This window comes from Carassius gibelio, chromosome B23 (genome assembly GCF_023724105.1).
Source record: "Carassius gibelio isolate Cgi1373 ecotype wild population from Czech Republic chromosome B23, carGib1.2-hapl.c, whole genome shotgun sequence".
Classification (NCBI taxonomy): Eukaryota; Metazoa; Chordata; class Actinopteri; order Cypriniformes; family Cyprinidae; genus Carassius; species Carassius gibelio.
The window spans coordinates 22,342,526-22,365,638 of record NC_068418.1 but is presented as its reverse complement, the minus strand read 5'-3'; the positions used below and the strand labels follow the sequence as shown (position 1 = coordinate 22,365,638).

Below are 23,113 nucleotides of genomic sequence, written 5' to 3'. Positions count from 1 at the left end.
TTTTAATCTACCGTAATCGTCACACGGAGAGAGGGGTGACCAGCGTTTCATTCCTCTAAAGAGCAGAGCATGATCGCTGCTAGTACCTGTACATCAGAAGCTAAAGAAGTTGCTATAGATCTAGTCAATAGAAATCTAACATAAAAAACAAAGTTCAGTTTGCTGTGTGTACAGTACAGTAAACATTAATGCTTTGTTGTTGTTATGTTGTTTGTCAGCTATAAAATATCCTGCTGAAAGATGATTCAACTTGTTTGCTAGTCTCAGCCAGTTTGCGCTGGTCTTTCAGCCCAACCAAGCTGGTGTTTAGCTGAAAAACACACTAAACCACTCTAAAGCCAATGGAAAGACTAGCCAGGCTGGGATATCAACGAACACCTGGGGCCTGTTTCATGAAACAAGTTCACCAAATAAGCCAGGCTTATTTCAGTTAGTCTGAACTAATTTTGAACCACATCAACTGTTAATAATTCAGACTAACTGAAATAAGCCTGGTTTATTTGGTAATCTTGTTTTATGAAACTGGCCCCAGCTTAGGATGGTTTAAGATTTTCAGATGCAACGGAAAAAAAACTGGATAAATACAAGCATGAAACTTGTAAATAAAATAATCGGATATATATGTACAAATTAATAAAATATAGGCTAGTTTGATATACGAATGAACTGGGTGTTCGTCAACGATTGCATGTGGTTATTAAACATTATTAAAGACCAGATAACTTTGAGTGAAAATTGTATTAATGTCAGTGGAAGAATGGATGTTCATAACATTTTGTACGAACTTGCCAGAATGTTTGCCAAAATTCTGAGATCTTTCTCTCTTAGTTGGGGAAGCTTAGTGTTATTAAAATAAGCTATATTACTTGGCAGAATAACTGTATATTACGAATAATGAAATACTGAAAATTGCAACCATTTTAAAAGAGCAACTGAGGCCATTTTGTGTCACACCAACAACACACTTTTAGTGGTCAAATAAATGTCTGCTTGTATTACTCTAAAATAATAGTCTAAAAATATATTCCTTATTTTGAATTATAAAATTTTTTATTTTTTTATTTTAACCAAATCTTCCGCAGAGAAGCATCTGCAGTATACCATAGTGAATATCTTCATTACTCCTCACAGCTGTGACCTGAAATTTTTCTCTCAGGCTCCAACAGCAGTGCACCATCAGCCAAACAAACCGACCAGCTCCAACTGCAAGTTCACAGCTAAATGACTGCTAATCTCAGTCATTCAACAAGTCTAATAGCTGTACAACCACTTAAACCAAGGGCAGGACCTGGAGGAAGTACAATATGCTAATAGCACTGTCTTAAGCCTTTCTTGTGTGTGATAAAAGCAAGCTGAAAGCGTGACAGAGTGAGGGATGATGGGAAAGCCGTAGGGCTAGGAGGGCTGTTGAACGGTGGAGGGAACGGCTGACAGCTGCGAGAGCTTGTTCATGAGCATTACATCATCTCAGGACTTGAAAAGCTGATAGCAATAACCCTGCGGTTTGTTTTTGTGTGTATGTGGGGGTTGCATTTGGGTTCTGGAGTCAGACTTACAATACACTCTTTCGAGTAAAGGCCAAAATCGATTACATCATTGTGACTTACCAACAATATTTCATTGTTGTAACAAATTAAATGTAAGGTGTCTTTTGACTAAACACTAAGCACTTGTCAAATGAATTGGTCAATTTATTTTACAAGAAAATGGGGTCAATGTTAGCGGGCAAGTTAAATGTAATTTTTAATGGTTTTAATCACTTTTGTAGTAGGATTCGTTAGATTTTTACATTTTGCCCATGCAAAACTCATAGGATATTGTTATGCAGTTCGTTACTGAACCCAAGACAACAACAAAAATCCCATATATACTGGTTATTGATTGATTTTCTGGTTTCTACAAACAGCTTCATCCCTCTTTCACTGTATGTCTATGGGATTAGTTTTGTCACGGTACCAAAATTTCAGTATTCGTTACTGATACCAGTGAAAATCCATGGTTTTCGGTACCAATTTCGGTACCAATGCAAAACACAAAAATACGCTAATTATAAAAAAAATGTATCACTAAAAATAAAACCAATGCCATCTTTATACTTATTTTCAATTGTGTTTAAGGGTTTTCTACAAGTAATGTTATTATGAAAAACAGTAAACAAATTGTGTGATTTATTTCTTTAAAAAAAAGATGTATTAATTGTTTCAACAGTAGTAGCAGTATCACATACATTCTACTAAATAATAGTAATATTTCTAGCACAATGCCTTTATGTAAAAATGAACTTTTATTTTTACGGGTTGATGTGAATACCTTTAAATTGACACTGGTTTTCCTCAAATGAAACTGTAAAATGCTTGTGAAGTGTTGTTTATGTATTTATGTCCTCATTGAGACGACAGATGCTGAAATTACTGCAAGCATCACACTCTTCAGTCTATGTAGTAAACAAACCATTCATTCATTCACACAGAGACACGCAGAACGTGCAGGATTCATATTTCAACCAACTTTTGCGGCTTAACACTTACAGATACTGGTCCATATGGAGATTTGATTTGATTAATTAAAGCTAACTTTGACAAATTCCGTGACTATCCATATTAAAATGTAAGTTTAATTTTCATGACTGGATTTTGAGATTCCGTCCATGTTTTCGGCTTCGCAGAAATCGTAGCGCTGTATGCATCAGGAACCGGGCACTCGCTACCACTGATACTTAAAGAAACCTGGTACCGTGACCTCAAAATTTTTTTTGTACCGACTTGGTACCGAAGTACCAGGTCTTTTGACAACACTATATGGGATGTTTTTACAAATTTTATTGTGTATCTATCAAAATTTTTGTTCACTTATTTAATTGAAAGTTGTTCCTGCATGTATAAATGGCATCCACTCTTAAAAATAAAGACTCTTTTTTTTTTTTTTTTTGCCATTGATGGTTCCATGAAGAAATGTTAACATCCAAGGAACCTTTCCATTGCACAAGGGAAAAAAAATCTTTAAAATATCAAAATTCTTCACACTAAAAAAAAAAAAAAAAAAAAATGGTTTGGGGAAGCAAACCATTAGTATAAACCAAAAAAAAAAAAGTCAAACAAAAGGCCACAATTTAGTAAAAACCTCTTGATTTTTTTTTTTTTTTTTTAAACCTGACTACCACTGCACAAGCCAAATTTAGCTACGCGAAACACAAACTGATAAATAAATACCCTTCACACTTCAGATAATAAGATTAGTCTTTAAGCAGAAGGATTTGCCAGTGTTTAAGGCAAAGAGTTAGCAGATGCAAAAGGAACCAACTTAAAACAAGTGATGCAATGACATTTTTTCAGGAAGCATATCAAGCTAAGAGCTTTAAAGGTCAGTCAGTTGACATCATGCACCCAAAATTAGGGGGAAAAACACACGCTAGGTAGAACTGTTAAGATAAAATGATTAATCAAACTTGAGTGAGCCAGAAGCTCCTCTCAGACAAGCCTTAAACAGCAGATGCTCTGAGATTAAAACCATGTATTTCAGGGAGGCTTCAGTGGTCTGGTGCACTAAGGGGAACTTGCAGCCCCCGCTGAGCTAAGAAGCCTCTGGTGTACACCACACATTAGTTTGGGGTTTCTATAAATAACCATTCTTATCGTGATTGCAGAGGTCAATATAATCGAGCAGGAAAATGTTTGGCAACATCGAGAAGCGTCTGTGCATGTCAGTCTGTGAAAGTAGTAGTATTGAATAGCTAAAGCATTCAGAATTGGATTTGAATCTGGTTTTAAAAGTAAAAAATTATAAAATAAAAAAACATTTGTGGACTTTTCAATAAGCTTGTATTTATTGATGCACGGAATATACCAATTATTTCAGTCAAGTTGAATGAATTTCAATGAATTAATCAACCATGCACCTTTCCATCTGAAATGCAAAATGCATGTAAATATATTGTGATTTATGAATTCAATACAGAACAGGCCACTACTGGTCTCATTCTCAATTAATTAAAAATCCCTAATATGCAAATGATTTCAAATGAATCATAATTAACTCAACTGCCAATTAAAACAATGAGGTGAGAGATCTGATGTTACTCATTTCTATGCCTACAAATACACCACACAAAAAGACACACTGCAGTAAACAATGTTATTAGATGTTCGTTTAACATTTCCACAGGTCCAAAGTATTATCAGAACACACTTATGCTCCAAACGCCTGTATATAAAGTCATCTTTTTAATGCCAAACCACAGCTATTATTTTGTTTATGGGATCTGAAGCATCAGCGTCAATCATTTTATCAAGCAATGTTATGTAATTTGTCAAGACACACATTTAGTCATTCATCTTTCATGCATTATTGATATTAAAATGATCAATTAATTAAAAATTCATAAGAGTAAGAGGAGAAAGGACACTTACTGAGACGTAGCCGGATGCCAAGCCAGCCTCTGGGAGGTGATTTGAGAAGAACTGGATGCATAATCCACTTGTTGGGTACCATGCTGTCTGCTTTACTCTGAATCCTCTGTGCTGAGGTAGAGATCCTCACTATAATAGCACACGGAGGGGTCACCAGCGGTCAGATACCACTCCTGGCAGGATGATTGGAGAATGAACATTTTACTGCCAGAGACAGATCCCAGAAGGTACACAAGCCTCAAATCTGAATATGCATCAAATTGCTGATATTAAAACCAGAGTATCTCTTTAAATGGACTGGTTTAATTTGAAAATATACACAAAAACCTATTGACTGTTCAACCATTATATATAAATTTAAATAACAATAATAATAACAAATAGGCCTATATAATGTGTAGGACGCTATATTTTCTCTGTATCTATTAGGTTATTTAGAAGGGCATTAAAACATGTAAAACATATTCAATTTGTAAATTAAAAATAATGTTGATATTTCTGTCTGGTTTAAAAGTTAAAAATGCCAACATGGTTAAACAATTAAAAAAAAAAAAGCTTTAAAAAAAACTATTTAAAAAAATACTAAAACGAATGTTGACAAACGTAGTTTGCCATAATCTTCTTTTTTTAAATAAACAATTTAGCAATTATGTTTTCAAATATTATTTGGCAAATATTTTAACTTGTTTGAAAATAATGATTAAGTTGTCAAGAACACATATTTCAAAGATGTCATTAAAGTATTTTAGTGTTTTTTTTATCAGAACGTCACACCACTTTACATTTTAGTCTAAGAAATGACTAACATTTGTTTAGACCGTGCAAAAAATGTAACCAACATAAATTACATTTCTAAGAACTAGCCACGTTTTAAACTAGGTTCTATAGATTATATAAAATATCCACTTTTTTGCACGTATCAAATGCAGAGCCCGTTTGGACATTTCAAACAGGCCTGATTTGGCTACATCTCCTTTGATTTCGCATTATTGTGTAGCAGCACTATCATTTCAATAGCTTGGTAAGCGTGCGCGGTGTTTGCATCTCAGCTATTAATACACGGACTAAAACATGACCAACACAACAATTATATCCAGTGACCGCATTCGACTCTTTGATCTATTAATGTATATCGAAACTCAGCCTAACCTGTTGCATCGTAAAGCTTCATCATCCACCCGCAGAGCCAAAATAAGCTCGTCCATTCAGCAGCAGCAGGACTTTAAATTCACTTCAAACTCGCTTTCATCTCCTCAGAAAGGTGTTGAATCCACTGCACAGACGCTGTCTTCTATAAAGCCATGCTTTGTGGGATAGTACTGGCGATTAGCAGCGTGAAAGTTTCTCGCTTGCTTTGTCTGGGCTGTTCCCTCTGCTCTGCTTTGGCGTGAAAAGCGTTTTCCATTCATTCAAATCACCTTTAGTCAAGAGATCCCGCTGCACTACATGCGTTCAGCCGCTAGAGGCGCCAAAGAGAGACTAGTGTACAGAGTTTATTTGACCGTACCTCCTCATACTTATTCTATTTTTACGCACTTTTTTGTTTCTTCATTTAATATTTTATATTTATGTTAAACACATAAATTTGTTATTATGACATGTTTAAAAAATGTCCAAGTTCCACAAAAATGGCTTTAGCTGTAGTAGTTCAGAAGTTCAACTGCAGGCTTTTCTGAATCCTTGTGAATATTTGGCTCCACCTGCTGGTCATTATGTGCATTTAATATGAACTCCTTTTTGAAAATCGTTTATGTTTCAGTTTCAACGCAGGAATATTTTCAGAGTCGCTTCAACGCGAAACAGGAAACTCATGAATATTCATGTATGCTCCGCCCAGCGTCACCGAAAATTTCAGAAACCAAATATTTCAGAACACCGGCAGCCATATCACCCTGGAGCCCAAGACCGGTTGCCCACTGAAGGCTTGTCAGTACCTGGATGGAGACCCCCTGGGAAAATTAGGTTGCTGCTGGAAGAGGTGCTAGTGAGGCCAGCAGGGGGTGCTCTACCTGTGGTCTGTGTGGGTCCTAGCGCCCCAGTGTAATGATGGGGACATTATACTGTCAACAACTGTTCTGGCGCACTATGGCTGCCGTCGCATCATCCAGGTGGATGCTGCACACTGGTGGTGGATGAGGAGATACCCCCTGACTATGTAAAGCGCTTTGAGTGCCTAGAAAAGTGCTATATAAATGTAAGGAATGATTATTATTATTATCTTACTAAGCAGATTATTCTCACAGATATATTGCTGATATGTTTTTCAGTTTATATTCCATATATCAGTGGACTTGACGAGGTTGTTTATTATAGAGTTTGTAATGTGCTGAGTTATTGGTTATTTTTAACAATGAATATTTATATCTGTTATTTTTTTTCCAGAAACTATCAAATACACTAATATGTGTGTTAGGTCAAATCTTGTGCAATAAACCGTCTAAATTAATATGATGACTCCGACTCCTTGACAAGAGTTCTGCAGCAATAACTATTAACCAGCATTCAGTTAGGGAAAATCCCAACAATGAATATATGAAAGATTTTGTTCACTTATTTGCACTGTTGCTGATTTAACTCATTTAATACTGTACTTTTAAAGTTAAACTGTAAAATAAAAGTTTTGTGTGAATCTGCAGCTTTTTAGTGCACATTGTTTAGTACTGTCAGATAGACTAACAGAGATCTTTAATTGTTTTCAGTTTACTTTAAGGAGTTGTGAATAGAAACAGAGAAGGGATGCATGATTTATATTGTAGAAGATTATATTTAGCTTTTTAACTCTGCCTATAAATATAATAAAATGAGTGCAGTTAAATAATTCATACTATTTTCTACACACACACACAAAAGTTTGCCTTGCCTCATTTAGCCACTGGGGGCAGACGTTATGCGTTGGTTGATACCTGATCAGTTGCCTTTCGAAAGGGAACTGCACGCTGTGTCCTTTAGAAGGCACTATGGAAAAGCTGTCAGCGTGACAGGTGTCTGAAGCATGAATGAAATAGCGACAATGAACTTGACATTGGCAGGCCGAAGCCTATGATGTGAAAGTGAAAGTCGTGACATTTGCCTAATATGGTCAACCATAATCGGAATTGTTGCTCTGCACTTAACCCATCCAAGTGCACACACAAAGCAGTAAGAAGTGAACACACACCGATCACAAAACGAACATGAACGCTTATAAATATTTCTGCCTTGTATGCTGATTATAAGCCACATCGAATCAAGTTATTTCAATCACTCACTGCTGACTGAAAGTGAGTTTTTAGCTCAACTTATTTTAAAAAGTCTTTAATGCTGGTGTAAGCTGTTTTACTTTTATGAAATAATCTGCAGCACTGGCGCTCTCCAGACAAGGAGAAACTCTGCCTTTTTTCATAACCATTCCTTTAACCCCAGCTGGCCCGCTTTAGCCCAAGGTTTTCGTCGGGCCAAAAAACCCGAGCCATTGGCCCCCGAGGAAGCACTGACGAGGCACGATCAAGCCCCACAAGTGACAATGGAAACGCGATTGGCCCTGGCACGCACTAGCATGCCCGGTTTTGGCCCGACAGTGGAAACACGGCTAATGTTAGGTTTTCTCTCATTTTAGAGAATCATCCTGATGGAGCCTCTGCTGCATAGAGCTCTGCTTAGACAGTACTATTGGTAAAGTAAGCTCCTTTTTGTGAGCCTCACTAACTGTCTTTCGCGCTGAGTGTTGTCAGGCATCCTCTTGTTTTAGAGAATCATTATGCTGAGGCCTCCACTCTTAAGAGCTTCTCTAAGAGGGTTGAGTGCTAGGCTTCCTCTCATTTAAGAGTCATGGCTGATTGCTGAAGCCTTCACTCTCATAGCTCCGTCATGGGTGGTGACATGAGTTTGCAGGCTCTTTTTTTGAGCCTCGGTAACTGCCTCTGGCCTATGTGGTTCACTGAGAATAGGGAATGAGACGCTGCGTCTCTGTGCCATGCTTTGGCATCATGCTGTGTCTCCTCAGACCAAAAAGAGGATGATGTGTTATACAGGTGCCCTTTTATATCCGCAGTCGCTCATTTGTTTACGTCATAGGCTTCCGCCTGCCAATGTCAAGTTCATTGTCATTATTTCATTCATGTTTTAGACACTGGTCACGCTGACAGCGTTCCGATAGCGCCCTCTAGAGGAAGCAGAGTCTCGTGACCTATTCTCAGGGAACCATGGTTACATGTGTAACCTGAGACATTATACAAAAAAATGCATGACAGGAGAATGTGGAAGAACAAGCTTCATGATCTCCTCGCCCTGTCCTTATGTATTGAGGTGTGACTGTAAAAATGTGACTGTAAAAGCCTTATGAATTTATCTTGGTCCGTGCCACTTTTTCTTCACAGTTGGAAGTGTCTAAAATAATGCAATGAAATCAGGAACATTTTTTGTTTTATTTTTTATTTTGCCTGTTGCAACAGAGGCTGGATTCTGGGATATTTTTGATATGTTTAATAAGGACGATGATTTGCTTTCTTTTAATTCAAAAGGTAAGCAAACAATTTATCATTTTCCATTACAAACATATTGCTTTTTTTGTTTTTACTGTGGACATAATAAAAACTTTTAACTCTTTTAATAATACAGTATATGAATATGTGTTGCTAACGAGAGTCAAACATGTTGTCAGATTTGGAGAAGGATTTAAGGAAGTCTCTATTTGGGCAACATATTGCTGTGGATACAGTTCTGAAGGCTGTATCTTGGTTTATGAGAGAAACAGATCCACCCAAGGCGCTGGTCCTCTCTATCCATGGGCAGACAGGAGTGGGAAAAAATTACATCACCAAGATCATTGCAAGGAACATTTATAAATTGGGACTAAAGAGCAATCATGTTCACACTTTCATATCCGGTTATCACTTTCCACATGAAGAGATGGCAGAGATGTATGAAGTAAGTCATAGATGTATATGCTTTGATTGCTTTAATATTGTCTTTGACATTAATAGTAATATGTTAGGTAAAATAGGCTCTTTAAAGTAAGTGAATGTGGAGTGGAAAATGTTTGTAAATGCATAATATTTCATAAATTCATTCTCTAGCTTCAACTCAGGCAGTGGATTCATGGAAATGTATCAAATTTTCCCCGCTCCATGTTCATCTTTGATGAAATGCATCCACGGCTGATAGACACTATAAAACCTTTTCTAGACTACACTGACAATATAGATGGAGTGTCATTCAACAAAGCAATCTTCATTTTTCTCAGGTGATGCACTAATCTGTTGAATTTGTTCAAAAATGTTAAATGTTGAATGTTGAAGGGCTATGGTTGAAAATTGCTGTGCAGTGTGTGTGTGTGTATATATATATATATATATATATATATATATATATATATATATATATATATATATATATATATAAATTTTTGTAACTTGAATGTGCAAGGCTTCTGGTTATTTTACCAAAAAAAAATGATGCTGCTTTATTTTGCAAGCAGGTAAATGATGTGATATTATTTTATCATCACAATCATAAAAACACTAGTTTGTAGTGTAAATAGTTTTAGCATTTATTGCACTTTGCTATTCCTTTAGTTAATTACATAGGTTAATTGTCACAGGGTGGCTGTGTTAATAAAGCACACAGCAAGGAATATCACAATTGTCTTTAACTCAATGACAAGGAACACAATCAGGAGTTTAGAGGCAAAACAAGACCAGACAGTGGAACTAAGAAAACTCAGAACATATATACGGATATCGTGTCCAAATACTCACACTTGAGGTTTGCATTATTGTGTGTTTTTGGGCTTTATTTGACAACCACAGAACTTCCTGAAGAGATGACACCTGTTGCATTTTCTCTAGAGGTGGTAGTGTGCACTGCAGAATCTCTCGATCTGTGGGTACCTGCTTCGGTTCCTAGGGTGGTGGTAGCATCTAGCACTGAACTCTCTCGGTCTCCTGATGGAATTACAGTTGAACCTCCGAAAGAGGCGACGATTGCTCCAAAACTTCCAGAGGTGTCAGTGATCTTCAAAAATTCACTCCCTGCCTGTCCTGTCACTGCTATGGAAGCCATTCATGAACCCTTAGTCTGTCCTGTCATGGTCCAAGAAATCAGCATTGAACTCTCTCGGTCTCCTGCCGTGACTACTGTATCTGCTCTGATCTGGTTGTCTTCAGTTCCACCTGTGCTTCTGGCTTTTTCCTGGTTTCCTGCTCTGCTCTTCCTCATGGACATTGCCCTCTGTCCTGCCCCCAGTTCTGCCTCCACTCCACCGCCCTCTTGAATCCTGTACTGTGGGGAGCATCTGGAAGCAGCTCTTTGGGCAGGGGCTCTGTAATGAACCTGGTTTGTAGTCTTCTGTCCGATTGCCACAAGAATTTGCCTGTGATTTACATTGACTCTTGCACCATACAGACGGTCACTGATCACCCTGGACTACAGTTTCCTCAATGCAGCTCACTGATTACATGCACGTCTGAGACCAATGAGACCAATTCACATGCTCTACAAAAGGCTCACTCTCTTACTCATCTGGGCCGAGTGTTGTTAGCGTTTAGTGCTTGAGAGCCTTTTACCTTTCTGAGTTTAATTCGGCTTCTTGGCTTTAGTTCTATCATTCTATTTCCTACCTTAGTTCCTAGTCTTAGTTCTAATATTATAGTTATTTCTTGTCTTAGCTTTAGTTATATAATAGTTTCTTCCAATGCTTCGACCTTCTGCCTGTCTTAGTTTTACCTGTCTAGTCTTGCCCCTGTTGGAGATTGTCTACCCCTTGCCTGATAATTGCCTGGATAAAGATGACCCCATTGGACTACCCTATGGGATATTGTTCACAGATTTCAGATCCACGCCCGCCTGCATCACTCTTTGTCTTGTATCCTCTGTTTCTGTTTGCCGGTGTCTGATCTAAAGCCACGTTTCCATCGCAGGAACTTTACCCAGGAACTAGGGACTTTGGCCTGGTACTCGGTGTGATTCCACCACAGGAACCAGGAACTAAATAAAGTTCCAGTTAAAAAAATATACCCCTCAGAAAGTCCCTGCTGGCGAGGTAGTACTTTTTCAAAGTCCCAGAACTTTTGGGGGCGGGACTTGCGCGCTAAACATGCTGATTGGTTGAGTTCACGCAGCATTGTGATTTCAACCACCATTTATTCAGATCCTTTTCAAAATATTACTGTCATTGTGACATGAAATGTCATTTTAAAAATATTTGTTTAAAACTCAAATCTGTGGTTTATTTATAAAGACCGCGCCTATTTAAAGATGTGTTTCGCCGATTTCAGAGATGGTCAGCTCCACACGATCAGCAGGAGCTCAGTGCTTCAGTATCCACCAAGAGCAGTCTAACCTCGGCTAGACCTTCTGACATTTGCCGTTGGCTCTGATGTCTCTTTAGTGGTTAAACATAAAATATAATTCATTTTGGGTAAATGATAGGCAATCTTTGTTCCGTATTCAATTTATCTATATGTTAAAATAAAAAAGGCATTTGATATAATATTTAGCTTAATTTGTAATGGCTGTATATATACGCTGTATATATCAAATAAGCTGCTGTTTGCAGAATTACCGGATTTGCATCGTCGCGGACATCACACTCCCGAGTCGAATGTGCAAAGTCAGAACTATCGAGGATGCAAGTACAAAATCAACAAAAAATCAAGTACAAAAGTACAAAATCAAAAATCAGTATTAAGAAACTTGCACAGACCTACGTCACCAGACTATTTAACTAATCTTCCTGGTACTTTAGACCGCGCACGTCCTGATTTTGCCAAGTCCGATGTGTTCCTAGGTCAACATATTTTGTTGACCCTGGAACAACATTTTACTCCAAAAATATATTCTTAACCATATCCCTACTCCTAAACCTAACCATGAGTAATCCCTAAAATCAGAGGAAATGATAGATGAATGACACTGATGTACAAGCACCAAACACTGATTTTAAGCATAAACTTCACAAAATCTATAAACTGGTTCTTCAAATCTGATTGGTTTATCACAATGTTGTTCCAGGGTCAACAACGATGTTGTCCCAGGAACATGTCTCACTTGGTAAAATCAGGTTAGGCTTAGACCGCGGTAGAAAGCAACGGGTCGGGTGGGAGTTCCCAGGGAGTTCCTGGGAAAAAGATTCCTAGTACAATTTTTCTGGGTAATTTCGGTGGAAATGCAGCATTAGCCTCTCTTACCATGTGGTCTAAAAGCGTTGCATTTGGATCCGCACATTTTCTGTTCTGTTGGCTCTGTAAGTTAGTCCCTATAACATGACAATTTAAGTTGTGGTGCTTCTAATTAAGTGATTTGAAAAAGCATTTGCATATGTACAAAATAAAGATCACCACTACTCATGTTTGCACCAATAAAATGTTAAATATTTTTCTACCAAATAATCTGTAATCTCTAATTATTATATTAATATTGAACTGGCATTGGAAAGGTTTCCATGATCTCTGCAAAAAGTTACACAATTTATTTCCAGAACATGATGGGATACACTTGGTCTCGAATAGCGTTCTGGAGTAGGCCTATTCAAAACAGTGTGGATTTAAGGGCACTGCGCTTTGCTGTTTTTAAAATCTGGACAGTCTTGTGCACACATGCTCTCAAGTGGCCAAGACCTCAAATGTGGGTATTTAGACATAGCAAGAGAAACTGAATCAGTACAGGTAAAAACTAATCACTTGACTAATGAGAAACTAGGGCAACTAACTAGACGAGGGAAAACCGGAACCAAGGAAGTACAAGGAAAACCAATAATAGTCCTGAGACTAATGAAATGGAAGTCGCACACATTCACAAAAAAAAAAAAAAAAAAAAATCATTTTACTTCATGCAAAATAAGGTGGATAATACCTACTGTTTTTTAAGATTTACAATGTTAAACTCATCAGTAAACAGTGTCATACATTAAATAAATGGCCTATGGATTTTTTGCATTTTTAAGTACACTTTTAATGTATTTTTTTATATGCAAGTCCAAAAAGATATTATTTGTAATTAATATGAATTGTTGTTTGTTAATTACACTGAAAATGGATTTTAAATAGTTTGTTAATTACACTGAAAAAGTTCAAGTTGTGCGCATTGTTTTGTGTGATACAGTTTTGTTTCCAGTATGCTGTAGAATGCTATTTCTGAACATAGCCAGGGACATTTTTGGACATTTCTTAAAATATACTCAAGAAATTAGAAAAGGTGTTGCCTATGCATTGTAATTTAAATTCTGTCTTTTAATCTTTTTATCTACAGTCAATATATAATATAAATTAGTTAGTCCATGTTACTTGCTCTTGAAAGAGTGAGCCAGTGAATGATGAGCCATGTTATCTATAGTCATACAGGTGAGCATATCATCGGAAACGTCACTCTGGATTTCTGGAGAAGAGTGAGGGAAGAGTGAGGGAATGGAGACTCAAATCTTTGAATACCACTTCAATGATGAGAACAGTATGTGTTACAAGTATTTGCACAGAGTAATGTGAAAAGAAGAGTGGAAATTGCACAGGAGCTGTCTTGTAAATAATATCTTTGCAAGCAATTTATGTAAATTCCATGAATCTACAGTACCATCTTCATCTGTTTATTTTGTGCATGTTACGGTTTCAGAGTATTTATAATTTGTTATTTTATTAATGATGGTCTCATTATTGTGTAAATCTACAGATGGATTTTGGCACTCCAGTCTAATAAATCAGCATCTAATTGATCATTACATTCCTTTCCTGCCTCTGGAGCTGAAGCATGTACATCAGTGTGTCATGGCTGAGATGGGCCATCTGAACATGACTCAAGACTATGATCTGGCATATAAAGTGGCCAAAGACATGCCTTTCTTTCCTGAAGAAGAGAAAGTATTTGCTGTTAAAGGCTGTAAGACTGTCAGACAAAAGATGGTACTCTATTTGAAATTACAGTAGTAAAAATAGCTGCACTGTTTATTTACTATATTGGTTGTTGAATTGGAATTTGATGAGAAAATTGAGTGGGACAAATCGCTCAATAATGAGAAAAAACAAACTGTCCATTATTAAAATATTGACCAATATTTGAAATTCTTGCATTGATCTGTTACACTCCATTACACAGTATGTGGTATACATCATACCTCAATACTGTGTATATGTGTTTAACAGGGATGTTTACAGGTACAAGAGTACTCGGACTTGACAGCAATGATTCATCATTTTTTAAAGTCACTGCAATCATTGGTTTCATGATCAATCATAGCTGTCAAGTCTGAGTACCTGATGATAACCTGACTTTATCTTCATCTTTCTTATTTTTTTTTTTTATTTTTGGTTATTGCAGCATTTTAGTTGGTACCTGAGCTCTAACTACTTAGTGTTAGGAAAGCATGCCATCCAGACAAAATCAAAACCACCAGTACTTGAAATGAAAAACTGACATGAATGTATAATACAGTGAATACAGCAGGTTAATGTCTGTACCCCCATCCTCCACTAGTATGCCCTTTTTCATCCCCTATAGAAACTGCTACTGCTGGTTCAAAGAATTCCCGCCTTCACAGTCCTTTTGATGAATGGAAAGTCCAGTACATTGTATAACAACAACAACAACAACAAAAAAGGACACTTTCATTAGTTTCTTAATTTTCATAGGTTAAGCACAGATATAATGATGCAAAATGACAAACAAAGATAATGGAAAGGTATTTTTTAAGCTGAAAAGCACTGAGAATAGAAACAAAATCAAAGCAAGTCAAAGAATTTTGGAAGTTCATCCATCCATCTATTTACTTTCCAAACCACTTATCCTCTCTAGGGTCATGGGGGCTGAAGCCTATCCCAGCATCTTGCATCCGATTAATGGTATTTAAGCAATATAAACACTAGGTAACAATGTTATACAGTCTGTAAAATTTTTTGGAAACATTACAATGTACAATTACAATGAAAAACACAAATAAAAAGTCTACATTTATTACTTTTGTCTTCAGTGTCACATGATCCTTGAGAAATCTTTTTAATGTCGATTTGCTTTTAAAAGAATTGTACATTTCTTATTCTTAAAACATCTGAAATCAGTTTTTGTTTTCTACCATTTTTTTTTTTTTTTGTGTGGAAATGGCAGTGGTGTAAAGTACCTGAAAGTCATACTCAAGTTAAAGTACAGATATCTTAGCAGAAAATTACTTTAGTAAAAGTTGAAGTCACCGTTTGGAATATTACTTGAGTAAAAGTATGTAATATAACTGAAGCTTTAACAAAGTAAATTAAAAGATTAAACAGCCTTTAAAAAATTAAAATGTTTTAACGGCCTTAAAAGTTTTGGATGATTAAATAGGTTGGATACTCTGTTGACTGTCTAAAAAAAAAAAAAAAAATATATATATATATATATATATATATATATATATATATATATATATATATATATATATATATATATATATATATATATATATATATATATAGGATTTTGATGAGTTAATTTACTGTGATGAATATGAAATTTTGCCAGAAGTCATAATAGGTTAATAATAAAATATTCATTAATTTTGTCTTTTTGAATATTAAAGAAGCCAAACAGTAGTACATCCTTAAAAATGAGAGAGAAACCCTGTAGCACACTACGATGGATAACATTAGAGAATTCAATCCAAAATAGCTGTGTATGAGGACAATCCCAAACGATATGTATATCAATTTCATAAGGGTCACCACAAAAACAACAGCTTTTAACTATGTCTGCTTAAATCTTTTCAAAAACACTTTAGCTGCAAAATCTGTGTAACAATTTGAATGAGATTTCTCTAACCTTGTTAGTTATTATGTATTCTGAAGTCCATACGTTTTTCCAATCAATATGATCAACCACATTCCTCCAATAAGTCAACACATATGGAGCGTTACAAGCTCCTTTTGAAAAAATGATCTAATCTTATAGTTACATGATGAAGGATGTGACAAAAAGCATAGTTTTCCTACTGGAATTTCAAATGGGTCTAAAGAAAAAGATAAAGTGGATGATCTAATGAGTTCCTGAAAAGCATAACAGCTCCTTTATAAATTAGAGTCCATGAGAATGGAGAATTCTTTGGGAGTTACTGGAAAATTACATTTAAGAATTATTTGTGACTTAAAATAAGACCTTCCGAGTGAAATTACCCACCATAATCATACGTGTTCATTAATAAATACTCTTTATTGCCTTTGTTTCAACATTCAGTGTATAGAAAATAACCATCATGACAGAAATTCATACATTTATAAACTGTAAGCAGTAAAAAGCTGCAATTTGAGACCAGAAATGAAGTACATTAACTGTAAGAGTAAATAAAAATTATAATAATGATGATAATGATGATGGTAATAATAATGACTATGCACCCATTTAAAACCTGTTAAATGTCACCCCGTCCCGTATACGGGACGCCTATGTTGACTATACTATATTACAATCAAATCTAATCTTGACAAACTATATATCGTTGGAAAGGTCTAAGACTCCCAAATATATATTTTACCAATATTTTTTGTAAAAAATTATGTAGGAAAAGTAATAGATTAATATATGATACTTCCTCGTTGTCTTTTTCTCTATCACATTTTAGAAATCATCAGAAGTTATATATTACTTGAAAACATAAAATCTCAAAATTCATCCTTTAAAACCCATTTTAATATCAGACATTGCATTACCATGTAAATGGTACATCAAAATCATGTTACAAAATGTTTTCAGTCAAGAATTATAAAAATTTAGGTTTGTATCATGGACATTCAAGTCTATCTTAAATAACGTGAGTGACAGTTAACAGGAAGCTTGTAAATTAATTTCTCTATCCAATTCTATCACGTGACAAAAGAACAAAAGATAGGTTAAAGCCTTTTATACAGTCTTATTATTATTATTATTATTATTATTATTATTATTAGACAAACATTAAAACATTAAGGCAGTACACTAAAAATCATAGAGATAAAAATAAACAATAATAATAATAATAATAATAATAATAGTAATAATATACACAGCTTTGTTCCCAGGGTAACTCCAGTCCATGGTCAAAGCTTATGGGTCTTTCACGTGATTAAGGGACGACTCGAAAACCTGAAAGACTCATGAGATGAACTAATCAATTCTCTTTCCGTTTCAAGAGTCAAGAATGCATTGACTGAAACAGGGGAACTAGATTAATTCAAGTAAAGAACCTACAGAATTTTGCGCATGCGCGATTGAACGAATCACTCCCCGAGATGACTCGTTCTTACCGAGTCACATTAAAGATTCATTCAAAATGAACGAATCGTTCAAGACCAACGCTACTTTTTAGTGATGGGAAGTTCGATTCTTTTCCGCGAACCGGTTCTTTCGGACGGTTCGATTCAATAAACCGGTTGAAAAAACCGGTTCATCGGTTCTTTCACGCTCGACGTAATGACGTCATTGGCGATGACGTAATGGCGTCACATCTATCAAACATTCAAATATATAAAGTCAGTAATCATAACTTTAGTCAGTTAAAACCTCATAATCATGAAAAGTTTACATTTGAGTTTTGCAACAACACCTAAATACAGAAACAGCAATAATGTGCATATGAGGATTTAAGTCTTGAAGATATAAAGTAAATAAATTAGGTGTCATCAGCGCAGAACCCATGATCCACTTACTAAACATAATCCATTGCGATGTATTTGTTATTAAATGAACTTACGTTTCACCAGATTGCCCTTCATCCAAGCCTTCGAAATACCCGCGCTCATAACATTACTAGTACAGAATCAGAATCAATCACCAAAAGAATCCCTTCGGTTCAGACATGCTGTGAGTCAGTTGGCTTCACGCTGAATCGCGCATGCGCAGTATCATCAGTTCATCGGTTCTCAATTCGGACGCGTCCGACAGAAACGATTCTCGGTTGAGTGTACTGATGATCCGAAAACCGATGCAACCGGTTCTTGACTCGAGAACGAGAATCGCTCTAACCGGCACGTGCTGCAGTTCAGTGTCATCAGCTGCTCTACTCCTGTTCATGTTCTGTTTACTACAAACTCAATTTGTGAATGTCATCATTAACTATAAATACAGTACAGATATCTCATAAATCATCCCTTATTCCTATTAAACAAGAGTCTTTAGAGTCTTAATTATTGTCCAACTTCCCTGAAAACCCATTTGGCCTATGCATTATATACAATATACAGATTGGAAACATTAATCTAAAAAAATAATAATAAAAAAAATCAAAATAAAATATAGTTATTTTATCACACTTTCCGATGTTTAACAAAATACTTTTTTACGGTTGAGTGTACTGGTGATCCGAAAACCGAAGCAACCGGTTCTTGACTCGAGAACGAGAACTGCTCCAGCAGTGGGCGTGTTTGTTCATTATCTGGCTCGGCTGGGTGTTCATCTTCAGTTCTCTCTTCACAGCAGTTCAGTCAGTGTACTGTTTGAGTAAATGAATTACCCCGGGATATTGGTTTATTCTGACTCAGAGGGAGTGTCAGTCACGTTAAAAAAGTTAACAGTTTAAGTCATTTGTGGATTTATGCTTATTGGAGACGTGAACCGTTTCAAACGATTCAGTTCGATTTGGTGAACTGGTTCAACCGGTTCACTAAGAAGAACCGGTTAAATTGAACGATTCGTTCACGAATCGGCCATCACTACTACTTTTGCGTCATCGAAGGTTAACGCCCCTTTTTGGGGTTAAACGGATTCCCGATACAGAACTCTAATTTCTTGATAGCAAAAATGGCAGAAACATACACACTCTCTTTGACGGCCGAGGACCGTGAGAGGTATTTAAAGAAGCTACTGGATACGGTGTTTACAGAGGTTTCCCTTTGAAATTGTCGAAAATTGGATTAATAACCCCACGCAGTGGCCAAATACGTTACCATTATCTCGTGGAATCACCAAGTAGCCTATTTTTGTCATTAACAAACTCACAGTATGATAAACTAGACGATGAGGCCATGTCAAAAGGAGTCGGTGGTTTACTTGGATCATATTTCACTTGATTTAAGCTATTGACAGTTTTGTTGTAGTTAGAAATACGAAGCTGCTAGTGGCTACGTGATTAACGTTAGCTCTGATTAGGCATGCTACCTTGGCTGTTAACTTATTTTAAGTTTGAAATATTCGCAGGCTAGGACAAAAATATATAAATATTATACAATATCTGTTTGTAATTGTGTCTAACAGGCCTGTATACATCAGAAACAATGAAAAACAAAAGGTCCCTGGAGCGGGTTCTGTATCAGGAATCCGTTTGTTTTCCCCCAAAAAGGGGCGTTACCCTTCAATGACGCAAAAGTAGCGTTGGTCTATCTGACGTCAGACGAAACGCACACGCTCCCTTACCGTTTATTTTATTTTTTAAATTAGCAGAATTGTTTTTTAAAAAGTCGTTTATTTTTATTTTTTCATTATTGGGTTCAATTAGAAAAGCGAAAGAACGAATGATACACGTATTGTTTACTCATCAGTTCCCCTCAGTTTCTTTCAAAAACGAAACCTAGATTGAAAGTTGCCTGGATGATTCATTTTTACAATGAACGCCTGCCATTTGTTAATAGTTTTATTGCTGGTGTCTAATATAACATTATCTTCAGGTTTTGTGGAGGTGTTCGCGGCTGTCGCATCTTATGTGTTTTACACATTTTTTGACTGGGACGATTTGCTGGCTTTTGATCCTAAACGTGAGTAAACCGTGTCGAATCGTTTGACCATATATAACACTCAGATGTTTAGTGGAACTAAATAACCTCCGAGCAAGCGCAACTATTTAAATCTAAATCTAAGTAAAGAGGTTACCAACAAAAACAGCTTTAATATCTGTTATGTGGTAAAAGTGCCATAAACCCTCTGAAAATGTAATGTCGTTGTGCTTCTCTGTTATATGACAGTTTTGTCCAGTTAACACCAGTAAACCTGCATGAGCTGTTTTAACTGGTCTGCTTAAAAACAATTAGGTATTTTCATAACATTTTATTTTGCTACAGTTGATTATGTATTATTATTATTATTATTTTGTGTGGTATGCTTCAGTATTAAAATGTGCTTCCTGATTTATTTAGATAGGGCTATTTGTTGACTTCACATATCTTCACGTCTTTAGGTTTGGAGAAAGATTTAAGAGACTCTCTCTTCGGGCAGCACATTGTGTCCGACATTGTACTGAAAGCTGTAACATCATTTATGACTGACAGCAATCCGAACAAACCGCTGGTCCTCTCTTTCCATGGGACTTCAGGAGTTGGGAAAAATCATGTTGCTCAAATCATTGCAAAAAACATTTATGAAAATGGGATAGAAAGCTACCATGTTCACACATATATATCTGAGCATCATTTTCCGCACAAAGAAAAGTCAGACTTATACAAAGTAAGTAAATAAATGGTATTTTAATCCATGGCCTAAGACTCAAGTAATCACATTTAGACAAATAAATACTTCTTTATCATGGTCGAGTTCTTTAAGATGTACAGTAAGATGGTCCATAGGACATTCTCAATACAAACTTATCACATATTGACACTTGGTCGGGATCCCTCAGCATCACTTTTAAATGCTTAGGGTACCACTTTAGTGTGGTTTTCAGTTGTTTGCCATATGCTTTTTTTTCTGTGCAGGGTAGCTACTTCATTGGTTTCAATGAAACATTTGGCAACACACATATGCAATGTGCATGGGAATGTCACCATTATGAAATAACACATTGGGAGTAATACCAGTAAATAAATACCTGTGAATTTCCATATTTTGTGGGAGCGTAACACATAATTCATTTCTCAAACAGTGATTTACATGTTCTGTATATTCAGGCACAGTTAAAGCAGGAGATTTATAAAAGTGTTTCAAGTTTTCCCCGCTCCATGTTCATATTTGATGAAATGGACAAGATGCAACCACAGCTGATCGATGTCATAAAACCTTTCCTAGACTACAAACTCAGTGTAGATGGAGTGTCATTCCGCAATGCAATCTTCATTTTTCTCAGGTAAAGCCCTCAAATCATAAGTTTGATTTTCAGATTCCCACAAATAGTAGTCAACATATTAGCTTTACAAAATTCGAACACAGTGGTAATTAGATGCCTCTACTGTCCCTAACGAGTGACACAACTAATTATAAGCTGTTTCTCTGTTTATAGTAATGCAGGTGGGAATGTGATTACTGAAGTGGCTCTGGATCTCTGGAGAGAAGGCATTTGTCGGGAAGAGCTTTGGATGAACCGCAAGAAACTGGAGCCTAAGATCTTTAGAAACATTTTCAATGATAAGAACAGTGTGTACTGAAAGATCATTTAAGTATTAAGGAAAATATATATTCGTAAACATATTTCAAAATCTAAAATAGATTTTCTTTCAAAAAGTTCCATTGACTTGTATTTCGTAATATATTATTTGATCATTTTATTCATATATTTTCTACATTTATTTATTTAGCCCAAAACAAAAAATGTGGCTGCATTTACTCCACAATAAACAATTACATTTTGAATGTGTTTGTCTGTTCCACAGGTGGATTTCTGCACTCCAGTATGATAGATGAGCATCTGATTGATTACTATGTTCCTTTCCTGCCTCTAATGCTGAAGCATGTGCGTCAGTGTGTCATGGCTGAGATGAGCCATCTGAAAATCAAACCAAACTATGAGCTGGCAGATAAAGTAGCCAGAGAAATGCCTTTCTTTCCTGAAAAAGAAAGAATCTTTTCTGCTAAAGGCTGCAAGTCTGTCAGACAGAAGTTGGCTCTGTATGACAATTAATAGATTAACAACTTTATCTTTTTAACTTTTTAACATACAGTTGCACAGAAATTATCACTCCTTTGTATTAACTTATTAATATTTCAGTCTTGATGATTTACACTGCTAGGAGTCTGGGTTGGAGGCACTATTATATTAAACATTTTAATCTAGACCTATGTCCAGTCTCACGTTTTTATTCTTACATGATTTTGGAAGTAACTTAGACCATTCTTGTGTTTTTTGTAATGACACAAAGCCATGATTATACCACCTTAAATGTCTGTTAGTATAATGAAATACCATGAAAGAGCTCAGAGAACGAGAGAGAAAGAAAGGAATATATATATATATATATATATATATATATATATATATATATATATATATATATATATATATATATATATATATATATATATATATATATATATATATGGTGAATCTATAAACCTCTGATAATATTAATCCCTTTTCTTTTATGAACACATCACTCAGATGGATGAACTTCTGTCAACAATGTTTACAACATTAAAGGTAAACCCTTTAATGAAATACTGATGTGACTAATTATAATAAGTAAAATAATACTGATAAATCCATTTGTGCTGAATGTACAACTAACTTACCAACATATTTACAAATTTATAAAATAATTTGTTATTTCTTCACTACAACGGTAACACTACAAAACCAACATAACAGAAACCTTTGTAAATTCTAACATAACACAACATTTAAGTACTAACTTATGTCCCTCTATGTTAATCTTGTGTAAAAACACCCCAAATAATACTTAATATCTACATTTATTTTCCTTGTTTTCTGATGCAAAGCATGCTGAAACGCAATCATTTTAAGTTTGATGTGGTTTTAACATGTGTCTTTTGTTGTAGATCATTAAACTATGCTGCCAAAGAAGCCTGTTTGAAATCAGGTTTGGTAGGTATCTTGTGCGTGAACACAAAGTGTTTTTGCATGCAAAGTCACTGCCATACATCAT

At 35.7% G+C, this 23,113-nt stretch overlaps 2 protein-coding genes and 1 pseudogene across 3 annotated transcripts in view; 2 read left to right on the top strand and 1 right to left on the bottom strand.

Moving 5' to 3' along the window:
• Nucleotides 1-5,876, bottom strand: part of plekhg5b (pleckstrin homology domain containing, family G (with RhoGef domain) member 5b) — a 66,487-nt gene extending 60,611 nt beyond the window's left edge. The window contains exons 1-2 of one of the 2 annotated variants that reach the window (XM_052594533.1): nucleotides 5,556-5,876; nucleotides 4,407-4,579 (exon numbers count right to left, since the gene is read on the bottom strand). In XM_052594533.1, coding sequence (XP_052450493.1) covers nucleotides 4,407-4,488 — 82 coding nt within the window. In that variant the 5' untranslated portion in view covers nucleotides 4,489-4,579; nucleotides 5,556-5,876. The remainder of the gene's footprint in view (nucleotides 1-4,406; nucleotides 4,580-5,555) is intronic. The other variant, XM_052594534.1, reaches the window with a different exon arrangement.
• A 2,784-nt stretch (nucleotides 5,877-8,660) lies between these two features.
• Nucleotides 8,661-15,261, top strand: LOC128012016 (torsin-1A-like; annotated as a pseudogene).
• A 3,813-nt stretch (nucleotides 15,262-19,074) lies between these two features.
• On the top strand, nucleotides 19,075-22,283 carry LOC128011208 (torsin-1A-like). Its single transcript, XM_052593384.1, has 5 exons — nucleotides 19,075-20,059; nucleotides 20,479-20,744; nucleotides 21,185-21,360; nucleotides 21,514-21,647; nucleotides 21,884-22,283. Exons 1-5 carry the CDS (start codon nucleotides 19,912-19,914, stop codon nucleotides 22,129-22,131), a joined length of 972 nt encoding a protein of 323 aa, XP_052449344.1. The 5' UTR covers nucleotides 19,075-19,911; the 3' UTR covers nucleotides 22,132-22,283.
• The last annotated feature ends 830 nt before the right edge of the window (nucleotides 22,284-23,113 follow it).